The sequence below is a fragment of the Melospiza georgiana genome, chromosome 13 (assembly GCF_028018845.1).
Source record: "Melospiza georgiana isolate bMelGeo1 chromosome 13, bMelGeo1.pri, whole genome shotgun sequence".
Taxonomy (NCBI): domain Eukaryota; kingdom Metazoa; phylum Chordata; class Aves; order Passeriformes; family Passerellidae; genus Melospiza; species Melospiza georgiana.
The window spans coordinates 6,203,605-6,218,887 of NC_080442.1; the positions used below are offsets into that span (position 1 = coordinate 6,203,605).

Consider the following 15,283-nt stretch of genomic DNA (forward strand, 5'->3'; position numbering starts at 1 on the left):
AGTGCAATAAAGGGAGGAAACTAGATAAATTGCAGATGGCAAGGAAGTGTTTAAGACAAAAGGATACATGAAAGTATGTGGTGTATATTAAAGATTTGTGATGGAGAGCTATTCTTTTCCCAGGGTCAAGGGTCTGAGGTATTTAACTGCAATGACCTGTAAATGATGCAGCAGACTGTTGGGCTGTGCCACAGGAGTTGTACAATCTGAGTCCTAATACCTGGCAACTCAAACCTCTTCAAAGTATTTACCTTCGTGCTAAGTTCTGCAATTTGTGCTAAGATGCTCAATAGTTTCAATCAGCCTGATTTTTTATGTTAGCCAGGAAGCATCCACTACAAATAAGTTCTGGCAGTGTTTATTTGACATTGAAGTCAAATAAGAATGCAATCGACCAACACGTTTTAACAATGCCATTGTTTCATAAAGCGTTTAAGGAAAGACTGAATGTGGCACATGGAGCCATGCTCCACTTGACGCGGTGGTGCTCGGTCATAGGTTGGACTCGATGATCTGAGAGGTGTTTTCCACCCCAATTGATTCCGTGGATATCTGCACTTCCCAATTGCTCACCGGCCTCGGGTAGGCTGATTGATCACCGGCACAGCCGCAGCGGCTCCATAGAGCCGTTTGCCCATTTAAAAGGAGCGACGGGAGCAGGAACGCCCCTCACAGCCCGAGCGGGCTGCGCTGGCAGCGGGCGGGGCCGGGGCGGAGCGCGCCGGGGCCAAGATGGCGGCAGCGGCGGCCGCCGAGGCGGTGGAGCTGCGGCTGTTGCGGCAGGAGCGGGAGCTGCGCTGGCTGGCGGCCGAGGTCGGGCGGCTGAAGGAGCCGCAGGAGCTGCACTGCCCCGGCAGCGCCAGCCCCGAGCTGCAGCGGCTGCGGGCCGAGAACGAGAAGCTGCGCTACCGCCTGCTGCACCTGCGCCGCAGCCTGGCGGCCGAGCTGGGCCGGGCGGCGCCGGCGCAGTCCCCGGCCGGCGGAGAGGTAGCGCCGGGAGCGCTCGGAGCGGGGCGGGACGGTGACCCCGGGCGGGAAGGACGGGACAGGGACACTCACGGGGCCGAACCGCCTGTGCCCAGCCCCCGGGAGCAGGAGCCTGTCGCGGTGTCTGCCCGCAGCACTGGGCAGTGGTCTCTGCCCTTGTGCCAAGGCGGCGGGTTCATAAACTGGTTTGGGTTGGGAAAGACCCTAAAGATCATCTTGTTCCAAGCCCCTTGCCATGGGCAGGGACATCTTCCACTAGACCAGATTGATCATAGCTCCATCCAGCCTGGCCTGAACACTGCTAGGAATGGGCGTCCACAGCATCACTGGGCAACCTGTTCAAGGTGTCTCACCACTGAAAGTTGCTATGACTGCTCACTGCTCTGGTTTGATCTCCAACCACCGCTCTCAGGCAATTTTGCTAGTGATAGTTGTAGTGGTAAAATTTGGAAAATTTTGTTGAGAGGACTTTGCTTGGTGAGCAGCATTGCTGTGTCTGCAGAACATCAAAAGGATGTAGTTCAGATGTGCCATGAGAAGTCTTTGTACTGAGGACATACCTTCCTCCCTGTAATTGCCTTTCTAGCCCTATATTGTACTGATGTGGTTTGTTTTGATGATTGCTGGGAAAAAAAGGTGATGGTATAATAGGGGTATACTTTGTATTCTCACTGTTTTCAGAAAGTCTCCAGTGCAAGTCCAGCTGATGCAGTGAATCAAATTAAAGAGAAAAAGAAAAAGGAAAATGAAGCTGTGAACCAGCACCAGAATGATGTAAGTGGTTCTTTAATACCACGTAGTAATACAAGTGGTTTTCAGCCAGGTTCAGAAAAGGCACTCAAATCTGGAATACTTTGCTGTATTTTGAAATCCCAGCTTTTGGGGAGAAAGCTTGCTATAGCACAGAGAAAAAAATCTCACATTATTCAAGAGCTTAATCTTGCATTAGTAGCGTTACTGATACATTATTAAATCTCTACCTTTTATATAACGAAAGGATTTGGGTTATTGGAAAATAAAGCTCATGGTTTTGTGGTGCCTAATGAGGGTGATGGTTCATGAGCATTCATGATGGCTGAAGGGATGTTGGCAATATTTCTGTAGTACAATAGAGCTTAATAAATAATTCACCTTAAGCTAAGGTGAGTTTTACTTCTCTCAAAATACAGGAACCTTCATGTGAACTGTCTGGCTTGAATCTGATGCTTTGAATGTAGTGGCAAAAGTGAGGGCTTTTTGGAGTGATCCAAATTTCTCCAGGACATCTGCCAAATGCAAATTTTGGGTCAGGAATATAAGCTGCTTTCTGAGGTCCAGCTCACAGACCCATTTAGACCCAGATTGATGAAAGTGCATGGAAAATCACTCTAAAATAGTCAGTAAGTTAGATGGGACTATCCTGTATATTATTATTTATAAATGCTTTACTGAATTTTAGTGTAAATTCCAGTACAGTTAAATCTGGACAAGTTGGAACCTCTGGGGATGCACCAACACTTTGAATCCTTTTATTCTCTTTGTCTCACAAACATGTGTGTGACCGAATTTATGTCTTACAGCTCCAGTGTGTGCCAAGTTTCATAGGAGACAGACTGAAGCTTTATGAAGCACTGAAAAAAGAACATGATGCTTTGCTAGCTTACAGAGCAGCCAACCAGAGCAAACCTATCAAAATTACGCTGACAGATGGGAAGACACTTGAAGGGGAATCTTGGAAAACCACGCCATATCAATTAGCTGTAGGAATTAGGTAACGGCACATTCAAGGAGTTGTACTTCTGTAGTGATCAAACTGTTACTATCATTTGTCTCTTACCTTGTTATATAAAATGTATATCACAGTCACTGGGTGGTGGCTCCCTTAAATTGGTTTGCTTGGAAAGCATTGGCACTTCAGCTTCATGTAGTAGAAACAGCTGGTTGCAGTTCTGATGCTTGGGATTCTGTGTGGGATCATAATGCTTCCAATTAAATCTATGGCACTACTGGGAATTGAGAGACATTTTGTGAGTCAGCAGAATCAGTAGAACCTGTTGTAAGGAGCAGCCTTTCCTCCAGATCCCCAGCACTGAAAAGTGTTAAACAAAACCTCTCAAGACCTTAAGGTTCTAAACCTTAAAAGTAGGGAAGTGTTTAAGAAGACCACAGAAGCAAACGTTTATGGTCTTCAAGTGCTACAAGATGTGGATGTGATCTTATGGGGTTTAGAAATCTAAAGGCTTTTACAAATCTGAACCTAAATATTCTTGTCTCTTCTGTTTCTTTAGTCAAGTGTTGGCTTCAAATGCAGTCATAGCCAAAGTGAATGGTGAGCTCTGGGATCTGGACCGTCCACTGGAGGGAGATTGTACTCTAGAGCTGCTCACCTTTGATAATGAAGAAGCCAAAGCTGTGAGTAAACACTCTGCTTTCTGCTTGATTAAAGAAACTAATGACATAAAATTGATTGCAGCATTAAGCTTTAAAAATCTTATATTAAAAAAACCCCACAACACTATTAATGTATTTCCTATGATTCAACCAAGATTAAATTCTAAGTGCCTGTAGTCTGAGGGTGAGTAAAATCTGTGTCCTTTTCATCCATCTCTTTTACATAAACAAGTTATTTCTCAAAGGAGTTAGCACAAAAAGCCTTGATTTGTATGTGAACTTAAAGCAGTCTGTGGTTTGGCTCAGTGCATTTGAAGATCAGATGATGAAAGCAAAGTGAGGCAGTCTCAACTGTTTTCTAAAAGCTATCCAATATTAGACTTGAGCCATAAATAAAATCTACACCCCCTGTTACTGGCACTGTTAATTAGATCCTTAAGTAGACATTTCTTAGTCAATTGAACTATATGCATACTTAGCAACTTGACTGAGATTTTTCTTTTACGGTATTCAATCTGAAGCTTATGTTATCCTTATACGCTGGGATTGGACTTCAGTTTTGTCAAAGAATTATTCATGTGATGAAGCTTGTTGGAGACATTTCAGGAGCCTGTCAAGGCTTTATCTTATAGCAGTAGCTCTGAAATAGTCTCTATTAATAAGAAGTCAGAACATCAGACTGGTATTGATTGATCTACTGTGTTGTTGGCTTCTCTTCTAACATTTCAGGTAATGTACTTTACAGACCCATTAATAAATGTACTGAATGTGAACAATGGCAGCCTAACTGGCTACATTGCTTTAGATGTGATTAGTGGTGCACAGACTTCAACTGAAATCAACTTCTAAATAAACAAGGTACAGTAATTAATTTGAAGGAATTGTGCAGAGGTAGAGTCATCCTCTTTCAGACTGAAGTGTGATGGGCCTTTATCTTTTCATTTTGAAGTATTCTAAATGAGTAATACAAAGTTGTTTTACTTCTCTCAAAATTTGAATAACATTGGTTCCAGTCTGTGTCCTACCTGCAGATATCTCTAGTTTGCTTTTTCCTCTTTTTAGTTACACAATGCCATTGACCTCATGGTTTGCTCAGCTGACTTCATTTACAGGTTTATTGGCATTCAAGTGCTCACATTCTTGGAGAGGCCATGGAAGGATATTTTAGGGGCTGCTTATGCTATGGACCACCAATTGAGAATGGATTTCATTATGACATGTATATTGAAGACAGGTAAAATTACTGTGTCTTAGAACTTTAATACTCCCTATTAAAAATTAGTACTAGAATTATTTTGTTTGTTTCTGCATGTTAAAAGTATAATTCTGACTCTAATATGATTTGAAACAGTCTTCTATATATACAGTTCAATTGAGTGTGTGTATATATTTAAATTCAGAAGCAGTAAGAGATGGAGCTGTTCTGTGGAAAAAATGCAGTGTTTGAGTTGAACTTTCTGAAATTCCTGTGAGGCAAAGGGGATGGTTTACTTCAAGAGTCATGTTTGGTTTCCAAGGGCCACAGTCACTTGTAGAAAGGGCACAAATGTAACTTGTCTAGGTGTTTACTACTTTTCTAATCCTTGTGCACAGCTTTACAATTCTGTTTTTTCCTTGTTTGTCCTTCTGTAGGCAGGGAGAATACTGAATCTGCATGAGCTGATAAACTGGCTCTTGAGGCTGGATTGAGCCTTTTTCCCCCTTGGTTTGTTTTTTTCCTAAATCACATGTATATTTTGAACTATAGGTCTTCCAGACAGTCAATCATGTCAAAGACTGTTCCAGACATTCAAAGGAATGATTGCAATGGATTTTTCAGGGTGGTACTATCTGTGTTTCTGGGTTTTATGTCTGAAAATACAGCTGATTGTAACTAATTAAGAAAAAAAATACTGTGACAAATCACAACACATTCCATGTTTTTCGAATTAGACCATTAGAAAAATAGGAGTACCAAAATAATTAATTTATATTTCTTTTGCCTGTGTCTTTTTATCTAGAAGTGTATCTAGTACTGAATTCCCACTACTAGAGAACCGTTGTAAAAATATCATAAAAGAGAAACAGCCTTTTGAAAGGCTAGAAGTCAAAAAGGAGATCCTGTTAGACATGTTTAAGGTAAATCTTTAGAGTAGCTGTGAATCTGATGTGGGGTTTTTTTTGTTGTTGTTGTTTTGTTTTGATTTGTTTGGTGGGGTTTTTGTTTGTTTTGGGGTTTTTTTGGTTTTTTTAGTTAGAAGTATCTTTTACTGATGCACTTGTAATATAGGTATATAATGTTTGAAGAGAATTTTATTATCCATTTTGTTAACGTTTCTGGCTTTTCATGCTTCCACACACAGTATAACAAGTTTAAGTGTCGTATCCTTAATGAGAAGGTGAAGACGCCAACTACCACAGTATACAGGTAAAGAAATATACTTGAATGGTATTATTAGGTATTTTTATAGCTAATTAATTTAATTTTAGAGAAAATTTTGGGGTTTTTTTTATTCTGAGTTCTGAATTTTTGTGTGATTGGGACTATAGTTTGCAAATAATATTGCTACGTATAGTGTGATTTTCTTTCTCTGCTGGGACAGATTAGGTTTCAATTTGTGGACAAATGTCAAATCCAGTTTTTATTTATTCCCTCTGGTTTCAGTAGACTGATTAAAATAAGTTGCCATCTCTGACATTGTCTTGATGCATAATGTATAGAGCTAATTCTAGGTCAATGTGGGGTGAGGAACCTGCTTATTCAGTTACTTGTTAGTTGGTTGGAAAATGGCAACATCATTTTCTGTTTGATGTGCATACTTTAAAATTTCCTGGCCAACTTGAACAAGTTCACATATGGAACTGTATAAATTGGCAAATGTGAAATGATGCTCTTGAAAATGGATCAGTTGTTCTGAGCATTTACTGAGTGAATATTCCACTTCAGGTAGAAGGCACAGTTACATTAAGGTGCACTGAGTTTGCTGCATTGTGCATATTTTTATTTACTGGCATGTTTGAATGAGTCAAACATGAACTTGTGTGCCATTAGTGAATGTATTGAAAAATGTTGGGTTGCTTGGAAATGAACACTCTTTTTGTTTTGGTATGTAGATGTGGTCCCTTGATTGATCTCTGCAAGGGACCCCATGTGAGACACACTGGAAAAATTAAGGCCCTTAAAATAGTTAAGGTAAGTTTAAATTAACTGTCCATCAAAGCTGAAATAAATTGTCAGTTGATTTATTGATACATTTATTTTTCCTGATCTGACTGTACTAGGATTGGTCCTTTGTGTAGTTTTCTTTGCTTACTGTACAATAGTTCTTCATTTCTTTCCCAGTTCCCACTGTACAAGTAGAATTACTGACTTTAATTGTTGATCTGTGTCTGACGTTTACTGATTCTTGGCTAAGGCAGTAGTACCTCAGTGAAAGTTACCACCCTGTTTTGTATCAGAATATTGGTGTAGTTACCTGCTCATTTAGACTGATGAAGAGCACTGCAAAACTACTCTAGCTAGTGGTGACAGATGAGCTGTGGAGCCAATTCTGCTGTGTGCAGGAGAGAAGAGCAGCCTTAGTGCTTGTGGCAGGACTGTGCCACTACCTCCCATCAGCACTGCACTTCACAGGACAAATGTCCTGCTTAGTCTGACTGCAAGGGGGTGTACATGCTCTGTTCTGCAGTAAGTTAACATTAAGATACTGGGTCAGAAAACAGTATTTTGACTTTGTCAGGTACAGGAGATCAAGTGGACCTCAGCAGGTCTGCAAGTGCTGCTGTTAAAAAATGGCATTGCTTCCAGGGAAGCCAGAGACCTTGTTTGCAGAGGCCTCTGTATGTGTGTTGTAGTTTAAGTTACTCACAGATCCTACTTTTGGTAACCTTATTAGGCTGAGCTCTTTGGAACATTCATCATTGTGGCTTTTCCTGGCTTCCAAAATGAAGTGTATGGAACTTTTGAGTTCTGGGGATTGAGTGGTTAGAGGGTTAAAACTGCTCAGATTTAATTGTGAGAGTTAGGTTTGGTTTGCCTTTCTTGTTTTCCTACTGCATTATGTTTTCAATGTAAACAACTCCTGTCTTTTTAAAAGCCATAACATGAAATAATAAAATATGCCGTGATGCGAGTTAAAACAAGGTACCTAAGCAGAATAAAATAGGATTTGACCTGTCACTTCTGCTTGTCTTCTGTATTAGTATACTGACTAAAAGGCACTGCAAGTCTCTTTGTATTACAAATAAAAGCTGAAGGACTGTGTATAATTCTTTTCCCAAGGAAAAATACAATAATGTTCGAATGGGTTAGTGTTTATCCCTCTTTCCCTGACATTATGTAATGTTATCCTAAAGTATGGGTTTTGTGTATCAGAGTTCCTCTACATATTGGGAAGGAAAATCTGACATGGAAACTCTGCAGAGAATATATGGAATATCCTTTCCTGATAACAAAATGATGAAGGAATGGGAAAAAGTCCAGGAAGAAGCCAAAAACCGGGATCATAGGAAAATTGGAAAGGTACACTATTCCACTGTCTACTTTTCGTACTTCTGTTATAGAATTTATTCTCTTCTCTTGTATTTTAGTTTTGGTTTGATTTTTTTTTTGTTGTTGTTGTTTTTTGACAGTTTTAAGGGGAGCCAGTTCTATGTGCTTCATGGTGTTACACTTTAAAATTTTAGTTCTACAAGCTCATGACTTGCATATGAGTGTTAAACTAATGTTGGGAAGAAGTTAATGGCTTTAGTCCCTTAGTTTAGGGATATAAACCTTAAACCTATTAATGTAGAGTCTTTTCAGATCCTACCTAAACCACTTTGTTTTCACAGAAGAGAATTTATTTAGAAATTGTGTAAATAACATGGTCTGGTCATTCTTTATAATTGGTGGAAATTTGGGGAAATGTGTGTTTACATGGTCAAAGAATCAAATGGAATTTGGTGCTCTTACAAATCTCTAAGAGGAAGAACTGCAATTAACTGGTCTTGCTGAGAACTTGTAGACAATAAATCATCTTGATGCTGTAATGTCCCATCTTTGCAAGCAGAGTCTTGATGTGTGTGAAGTAGTTACATTCTGCAATTCTCTCTGAATTGTTCTTAGAACATTGTGGTTTTGATTTAACTAGGAGCAAGAACTCTTCTTCTTTCATGATTTGAGTCCTGGAAGCTGCTTTTTCCTCCCTAGAGGTGCCTTTCTGTATAACACTCTCATGGATTTCATACGGGTGAGTATGTACTGATGTTACAAGTCCTAACAACTTGATTGTCATTTGTTGTTAAGTGATAGGCCATTCATAGTGCTGAGCTAGCCACAGAAAGAGAAGCATCTATGTATGTAAACATATACCAGATTTTTACAAGGATTATACATATTTAACCTTTTTGAAAATAAGGCAGAGTGAAGCTGTGTTTTCTCAATTGTGCAAACTCTACGTGTGCAGTAGTCCTGTAAATTGCCATCATAATACTACAGTTGAAAAGAATCAAGCTTTTGCTTGTCAAAAGCTCTCTCACCTTTTCAATGTTGCATTTGTTGTCCAGGGGGAATATCGCAGGCGTAATTTCACTGAAGTTGTGTCTCCGAACATCTTCAACAGTAAACTCTGGGAAGCTTCAGGACACTGGCAGCACTACAGTGAAAATATGTTCTCATTTGAGATTGAGAAGGAAACCTTTGCCCTTAAACCCATGAATTGTCCGGGACATTGGTTTGTACTCTCAACTGGAAAATTTCTTATTTTATGTCATTTATCCTTTTTGGGGCTGAGGAGGAATAAAAGGAGTATTAATACACACAGTAATGTATGTATGCAGTAAGTCTGCACTGAGCTGGGTTTGTGCATGCTAATACTAGTCTGTACCACTAGTAAATGCCAATTCTGTGGGATAGAGGTGGGCATCGGATGTGATATTCCAAAAAGGGTAGGGATTAACCTGTCTTGATTTACTCTTGTAGTGTTTTTTTTCTCATTGATCTTTAGCAGTACACTGAGTGGTGTTCTCCTTGTGTTTGCCTGTCTTTCAGGATGTAGACACTCCGAATGAGTAAATAGTTAAAAATGTGATTACTGTCTGTACTGAGCTTTGTTTATTTCTGTGTTGCTTATGTCTCCTGTAAGAGGGATAAAAGGAAGGTTCTTCCATGTTCCTTTCAGCTTGATGTTTGCCCATCGGCCCCGATCCTGGAGGGAATTGCCTCTTAGACTGGCAGATTTTGGAGTTCTTCACCGAAATGAGCTCTCAGGCACTCTGAGTGGTTTGACTCGTGTAAGGCGCTTCCAACAAGATGATGCTCACATCTTTTGCACAATGGAACAGGTAAAAAAAATAAAAAGTGCCTTCCATATCCCCACCAGTCAACCAAAAAACCTTTCCCTCTCCCAGTGCAAACTGACAGTAAACAAGACAAAAATCCCTGAAATATTTCAACTCTTGATTCTTCTATTGTATAGTGTAAAGCTGCTTTTGGTAATTTTTTCCCTACGTGGTTCATTTTATTTAGAAAGACGCATTTGGGCAGTTAAACCCCAGAAAATAAGATTTGTTGCATTTTCCATCTCCCTCTGCAAAAAAAAGCAGTTGATCCCATTGTTTTCTATAGCAATGCTGAATAAAAACTTAATTTTGTCAGCAGTGCCATAGATTTTAGTGGAACTCCATGTAAAAATTTATTTACTTTAGTTCAAGATACAATTTGACTCCAGAACCTCACGCTTAACAAAAATACCACTTTTCTTGCCATGCTTTGAAGCCACAACACCTCAGATCTTGCTTTGCCCATTAAATGGATTTGGGTTCCTTGGATGTAATTTCCAAGTGACTTTTAATTAATTCTTATGTTCTTGTTATGAGGAATTCAGTAGCTTCAATTACATTTTTATGTAAGTCAATTTTAACCTATTTAATATGTTTCATGTTTTAAGATTGAAGAGGAAATTAAGGACTGTCTTGATTTCTTGAAGTCAGTGTACGCTGTCTTTGGCTTTACCTTTCAACTACATCTTTCTACTAGACCAGACAATTATCTTGGAGATTTAGAGATCTGGGATCATGCAGAAAAGGTAATTAATTTAAAATCAAAAAACCCAATCCCCTTAATATTTGTACTTGCAGAGACAGATATTTAACTGAGTTCTTCCTTGCTGCATGGGGAAATTGCTTAAATCACATGCTAAATACTGCCCTTGGATCCTTGGAGGAAAATAGCACATTAACTCTGAAGTTTCTATAGAAAATCAGAACTTTCAGATTCTTACCTAGCCCCTTACCTTGAACTAGTTAAATTTCTATTTTTTTTTTCTGATTAATCATTATAGTTATACAAGGAACCACTATTTCTACATTATTTATCATAAATGAGCAAATGCTTGAACAATAGAGGTTGTGCTGCCTTTTGACTCCTTTTGAATTTCAAAGGCAATTGCTTTGACTTCTAGTAATTAGAGGCCCTTCTGTACCTTTTTTAATTACTCTCTCATTATTATGATTAGCAACTACAGAACAGCTTGAATGACTTTGGAGAGCAATGGAGTTTGAATCCAGGAGATGGAGCATTTTATGGTCCTAAGGTTAGTGACTCAGCATTTCAGTATAACTTTGGGATGGACAGAAATGCAGATGTACTGCAGGCAAACTATATTTAGTAACTGTGTCATTTTGCTTCACAGATTGATATTAAAATCAAAGATGCAATTGGTAGGTACCATCAGTGTGCCACCATCCAGCTTGACTTCCAGCTACCCATTCGGTTTAATCTTACTTATGTTGGGTGAGTGGTTCAGCTGAATATCTTCCTTTTTAAAATGAAATTAAACAATAGCTTTCATTATCTGCAATTCCCGTTATGTACTAATGCTATATTGCTCATTTAACAAATGATGAGCTTGTAAATCAGTCAGCTGGTAGGCAGAGCAGACGCCCCCAGTGGGTAGAGGAGCGAGTCATGAACTTGAATATATTTTCTCACTGTAATGATAGCTCACTTTGATTGTGAATGCAGGAAAATCTCATTTTCTGTCTTGTCTGCCAATTTTGAAGACAATTGATCATAAGTAATGCTAAAAACTCCTCAGCTGAGTCAGTTTTCTTTTTCAGCCTAGTCATTGTGTCTCCTTGGAATACACAGCACACAAATTCAAACATGCCCTAAGGAGCAATGTATGTTTGTACTAAGTGGTTCTTTAGTTTTATCTGATTAAATTAGTTAACTTGGAACATAAACCAAGTGCAAACAGCTTTTAGTGAAAATCTGGCTGGTTTCCAGCTAGGCCCATGGAGGAAATTAATTTTAGTGCCACGTTGATTTGAATACTCATTTTCTGGGTTGTATTTTTGCAAATCTGTGTTTGACTTTTGCATATTTTGAAGATGGGGAAGATAGGACCAAAAAATTACAAATTCTTATCTGTGGCATATTCTACAGTAGATTTCATAGCTTTTATGATAAGTGATAATATTATTATGAACTGGCTTTTTATTTAAGCCAGTTTTTTAAAATTTCAGGATTGTAATTTAAGTGAAGTAATGAAAAGTAAGGACAGGTAAGTTCCTGTGCCACAAAATAAAAGCAAGTCCTAATGGAAAGAGTGCAAGGAAGAACATAAAATATTAAAATGCACAAAAATGGTGCTGAGTCAGTCAAGTGTCTTCTCAAGCTTAAGAGTGTGTCTCTGCCACTAGCTGCAGGCATGATTATTTTAAATTAGAATTTCTTTAAAAGCCCAGCTGACTTGAAGTACATTTTTAATAAAATCAGTAGGCTTTTCATAAGTATAACTAAAATTTGTCTTTATGTTAAAAGTAGAATCAAAAATATTAGTAAAATTATATGTGTGTGAGCTAAGATAATTTTATTTTTAAACAAAAACCTTCTTTTATTTTTTTTTTTTTCAGTAAGGACGGTGATGACAAGAAAAGGCCAGTGATTATTCACAGAGCTATTTTGGGATCTGTGGAGAGAATGATAGCTATTCTAGCAGAAAATTATGGAGGAAAATGGTATGTGGAAATCTAAGACTTTAACAGTTCTAACAAATGGAATTCTAAGAAGACTTTAACAATGTAGAAACTGCATATCCTTCCTATTGTCCCATATATTATAATGCAAAAATAATATCCCTAAAGTTTTCTCAAAATTAGTAAGATTATGAGAAAAGTCAGGTTTTCTGGTCTGAGTTGTATGGTATCCATACAATTTCATGAGACTGCAGAAAAAATTAAAATAATGCAGAAATAGGAATTGTAATTGAATGTGTAAGTCCTGCATTATTCTTGTTCCTTTTTTCTTCAAAATTGTGCTTGTGTACCAGCAGTATGCCAGATGTATGTAAAGCAATTATTTGTGTATACACAGGCATTAAGTAATTGTAATATGTGAAATATTTTTGTACTTCTAAGATTGATCCTTTTATCTTGGATAAGATCTGGAAGTATTTCTTCATGAATGTATTTCAATTACTAAGGAAGAGTTAATTTTCATTTTCAGTCACTTGACTGTCCATCTTCACTGTAAAGTAATAGATAAAAGGGAAAATTATGCAGAAAAGAATTCTGTTTCAAGTTGTGAAGTTGTCTGGGAAGAAACCAGAAGGTCCAGCTTCCCAATATGTCATTTTACTGGAATCAATCTGTTTGCTATTTTGTGTGAGCTTCAAATGAGGGAGAATACACTATCCAGCAGCCTTAGCTAACATAAATAATTCTATACAGAAATGATTATTGTGGAACATGACTGTGGCTGTGAGTGGAAATGTAAAATGCACCTTTGTTTCCTGTCTGTCCCGTGCTGGCCAGGCCGTTGTGGCTGTCTCCACGGCAGGTGATGGTGGTGCCTGTGGGCCCCACGTGGGAGCAGTACGCCCAGCAGGTGAGAGGACAGCTTGTCTCCTTTGGCTGCAGGCAGATTGCAGAGATCCTTTGTGCTTGTCCTAGAACAGGAAATTAATGCGCGATAACCCCAGAGACATGTTTAGGGGGAGAGGTCGATTTTTCAACATAAAAGTTTCAGTCCAAAATTTGTATATGTCTGAGTAAGGGGTATGCAACTTTAAGTATTTTGGGTTCTTTAATTATGTGCATACTTCTGTAATTATTCAAGGACAAAGCATCCTGGATAACAAACCTTATATAACTAATGCTTCATTACAGCACTCACAGCTCTAAGTAGGCAGAGCCAGTTTCTCCCATTTCCCACCATGTGTATTATTGATTACATCCCTTTTGAACCATGGTTGGTTTTACACCTGTCCCATGCTCTCCTTTTAATGCAAGAATAAGTGTGTTTGTTCCTACTCCCCTTTGTTCTTTCTCTGAGAACATTTTTTTGACATGCAGTAGCAGAGCAGCACGTGTTTGATATAGATGTTATCTTCTGTTGTCTCCCTGCTGGGGTATTGCTGTGTGTGCAGGTTTCTTGAGATAACTTCATTGAAATCCTTATAATCATCCACAAGAACAAAATTATGCATATGCATGATTTAATTATTGGAAGAAATCAATAACTGCAGCATTTACAAATGCATGTTGTAAACTATATAGTAATACTAAGAGGGTTTTGGTTTCTTTGGATTTTTTTTTTTAGGTTTGCAACCAGTTTTTTGAAGCAGGATTTATGTCAGATGTGGATCTAGATCAAAGTTGCACATTAAACAAGAAAATTAGAAATGCACAGCTGGCTCAGTATAACTTCATTTTAGGTAATTGCAGCATCTTACATTTCTGAATATCATTTAAGTTCTAATGTTGGACAAAGTTTGTTCTAGGCTCATTTTCTAATGTAGATTGTGTAATATTTTGTGCTATGTCTTGCAGTGGTTGGAGAAAAGGAGAAAGCAAATAATGCTGTCAATGTACGAACCAGAGACAACAAAGTTCATGGAGAGATTTCAATATCTTCTGCTATTGAAAAACTCAAGAAATTGAAGACTTCACAAATTGCAAACGCAGAAGAAGAATTCTGATGTTGCTGCTAGGAAAAAAATATTAGCTGCCTATGTGAAATGTTTCTTTTTTTCCTGCACAGCAGTGATGCTCATCTGAGAGAATTTTCAGTTCATGGATACACAAACTAAGCAAATGGAGCACTATCAGTGCTCCAGGAAAAGCATGAGAGGACAGATGCACCTGCCAACTCCTTTAACAATCGCATGGGTTTCCAATCTGCCCGAATTGCAGAATGCTTATTTAGGAAGTCCTACACCTCTGATGTGGTGGATTTGCTGTGGAAATAAGTCAGGGCTGTACCATGGTGGGGATCAGGAGGCTGAGAAAGACAGGGGAGATGCTGGGGATGCTGAGGTCCCTCAGTCACGGAGCAGGTACCTGACTGTGACCTGGCATCCTGAGCCTGGCAGTGCACACGTGCCTCAGGAGCAGTTTGCATTAGGTTTTCTTCTAGCTCCAGATGGTAACAAAAATTTGGGAGGAGATTGAATATCTTGATTGTTTCAGAATGAGTGTTCAGAGACTGTGAATGCACTGGAGTCTTTGTTGGAAGTCTCAGTGTAAAAGGCACTTGTGGAGCTGGTGTGGTGACTGGTTGCTGTGACGGTGGTTGCCAAGAGTGCAGTTCAATTACTGTAACTTTGTGTGAAGTTTTATTTTTTTCCCCCCTGTTTGCTGTTGCTTTGGCTTTTTACTAAAACAAAAAAGAAAACTTTGAAAAACCTTTCTGTGTGTAGTTTATTATTTGCTACAAGTAGTTAGGATGCTGAAAAGGAGGAGAGGAAAATTTTAATTTTAAAACAGTAAGCTGGACTTGAAGCTGGCCATATTTCTGTTTATGCTTAGAAATTATTTTTAAAGCTGCTGTTGCAGGCAATTGAGCTGGATATTTTAGAGATTGATTTTGACCATTTTTTTTCACTTTAATATGCTGTTAAGTGTATTGCTCAGTTACCTAAGCTATACAGCTCTAGTTGTGATTTAAATATCACAGCCATGA

At 38.7% G+C, this 15,283-nt stretch overlaps 1 protein-coding gene across 1 annotated transcript; it reads left to right on the forward strand.

Moving 5' to 3' along the window:
• Positions 1 to 732: 732 nt before the first annotated feature.
• LOC131089037 (threonine--tRNA ligase 1, cytoplasmic-like) lies at positions 733 to 15,007 on the forward strand. The gene is made up of 19 exons (XM_058033542.1): positions 733 to 987; positions 1,669 to 1,761; positions 2,547 to 2,737; positions 3,255 to 3,378; positions 4,470 to 4,591; positions 5,358 to 5,475; positions 5,700 to 5,764; positions 6,451 to 6,529; positions 7,712 to 7,858; positions 8,469 to 8,567; positions 8,884 to 9,050; positions 9,498 to 9,660; positions 10,266 to 10,403; positions 10,833 to 10,910; positions 11,010 to 11,110; positions 12,235 to 12,339; positions 13,135 to 13,207; positions 13,922 to 14,036; positions 14,152 to 15,007. Exons 1-19 carry the CDS (start codon positions 733 to 735, stop codon positions 14,298 to 14,300), a joined length of 2,382 nt encoding a protein of 793 aa, XP_057889525.1. The 3' UTR covers positions 14,301 to 15,007.
• The last annotated feature ends 276 nt before the right edge of the window (positions 15,008 to 15,283 follow it).

Coding starts and splice junctions, on each gene's coding strand:
- LOC131089037 (XM_058033542.1), top strand. CDS start 733: ATGGCGGCAGCGGCGGCCGCCGAGGCGGTGGAGCTGCGGCTGTTGCGG. Junction 6,530..7,711: donor AGGCCCTTAAAATAGTTAAG/GTAAGTTTAAAT, acceptor TTTGTGTATCAG/AGTTCCTCTACATATTGGGA. Junction 9,051..9,497: donor ATGAATTGTCCGGGACATTG/GTTTGTACTCTC, acceptor TGTTCCTTTCAG/CTTGATGTTTGCCCATCGGC.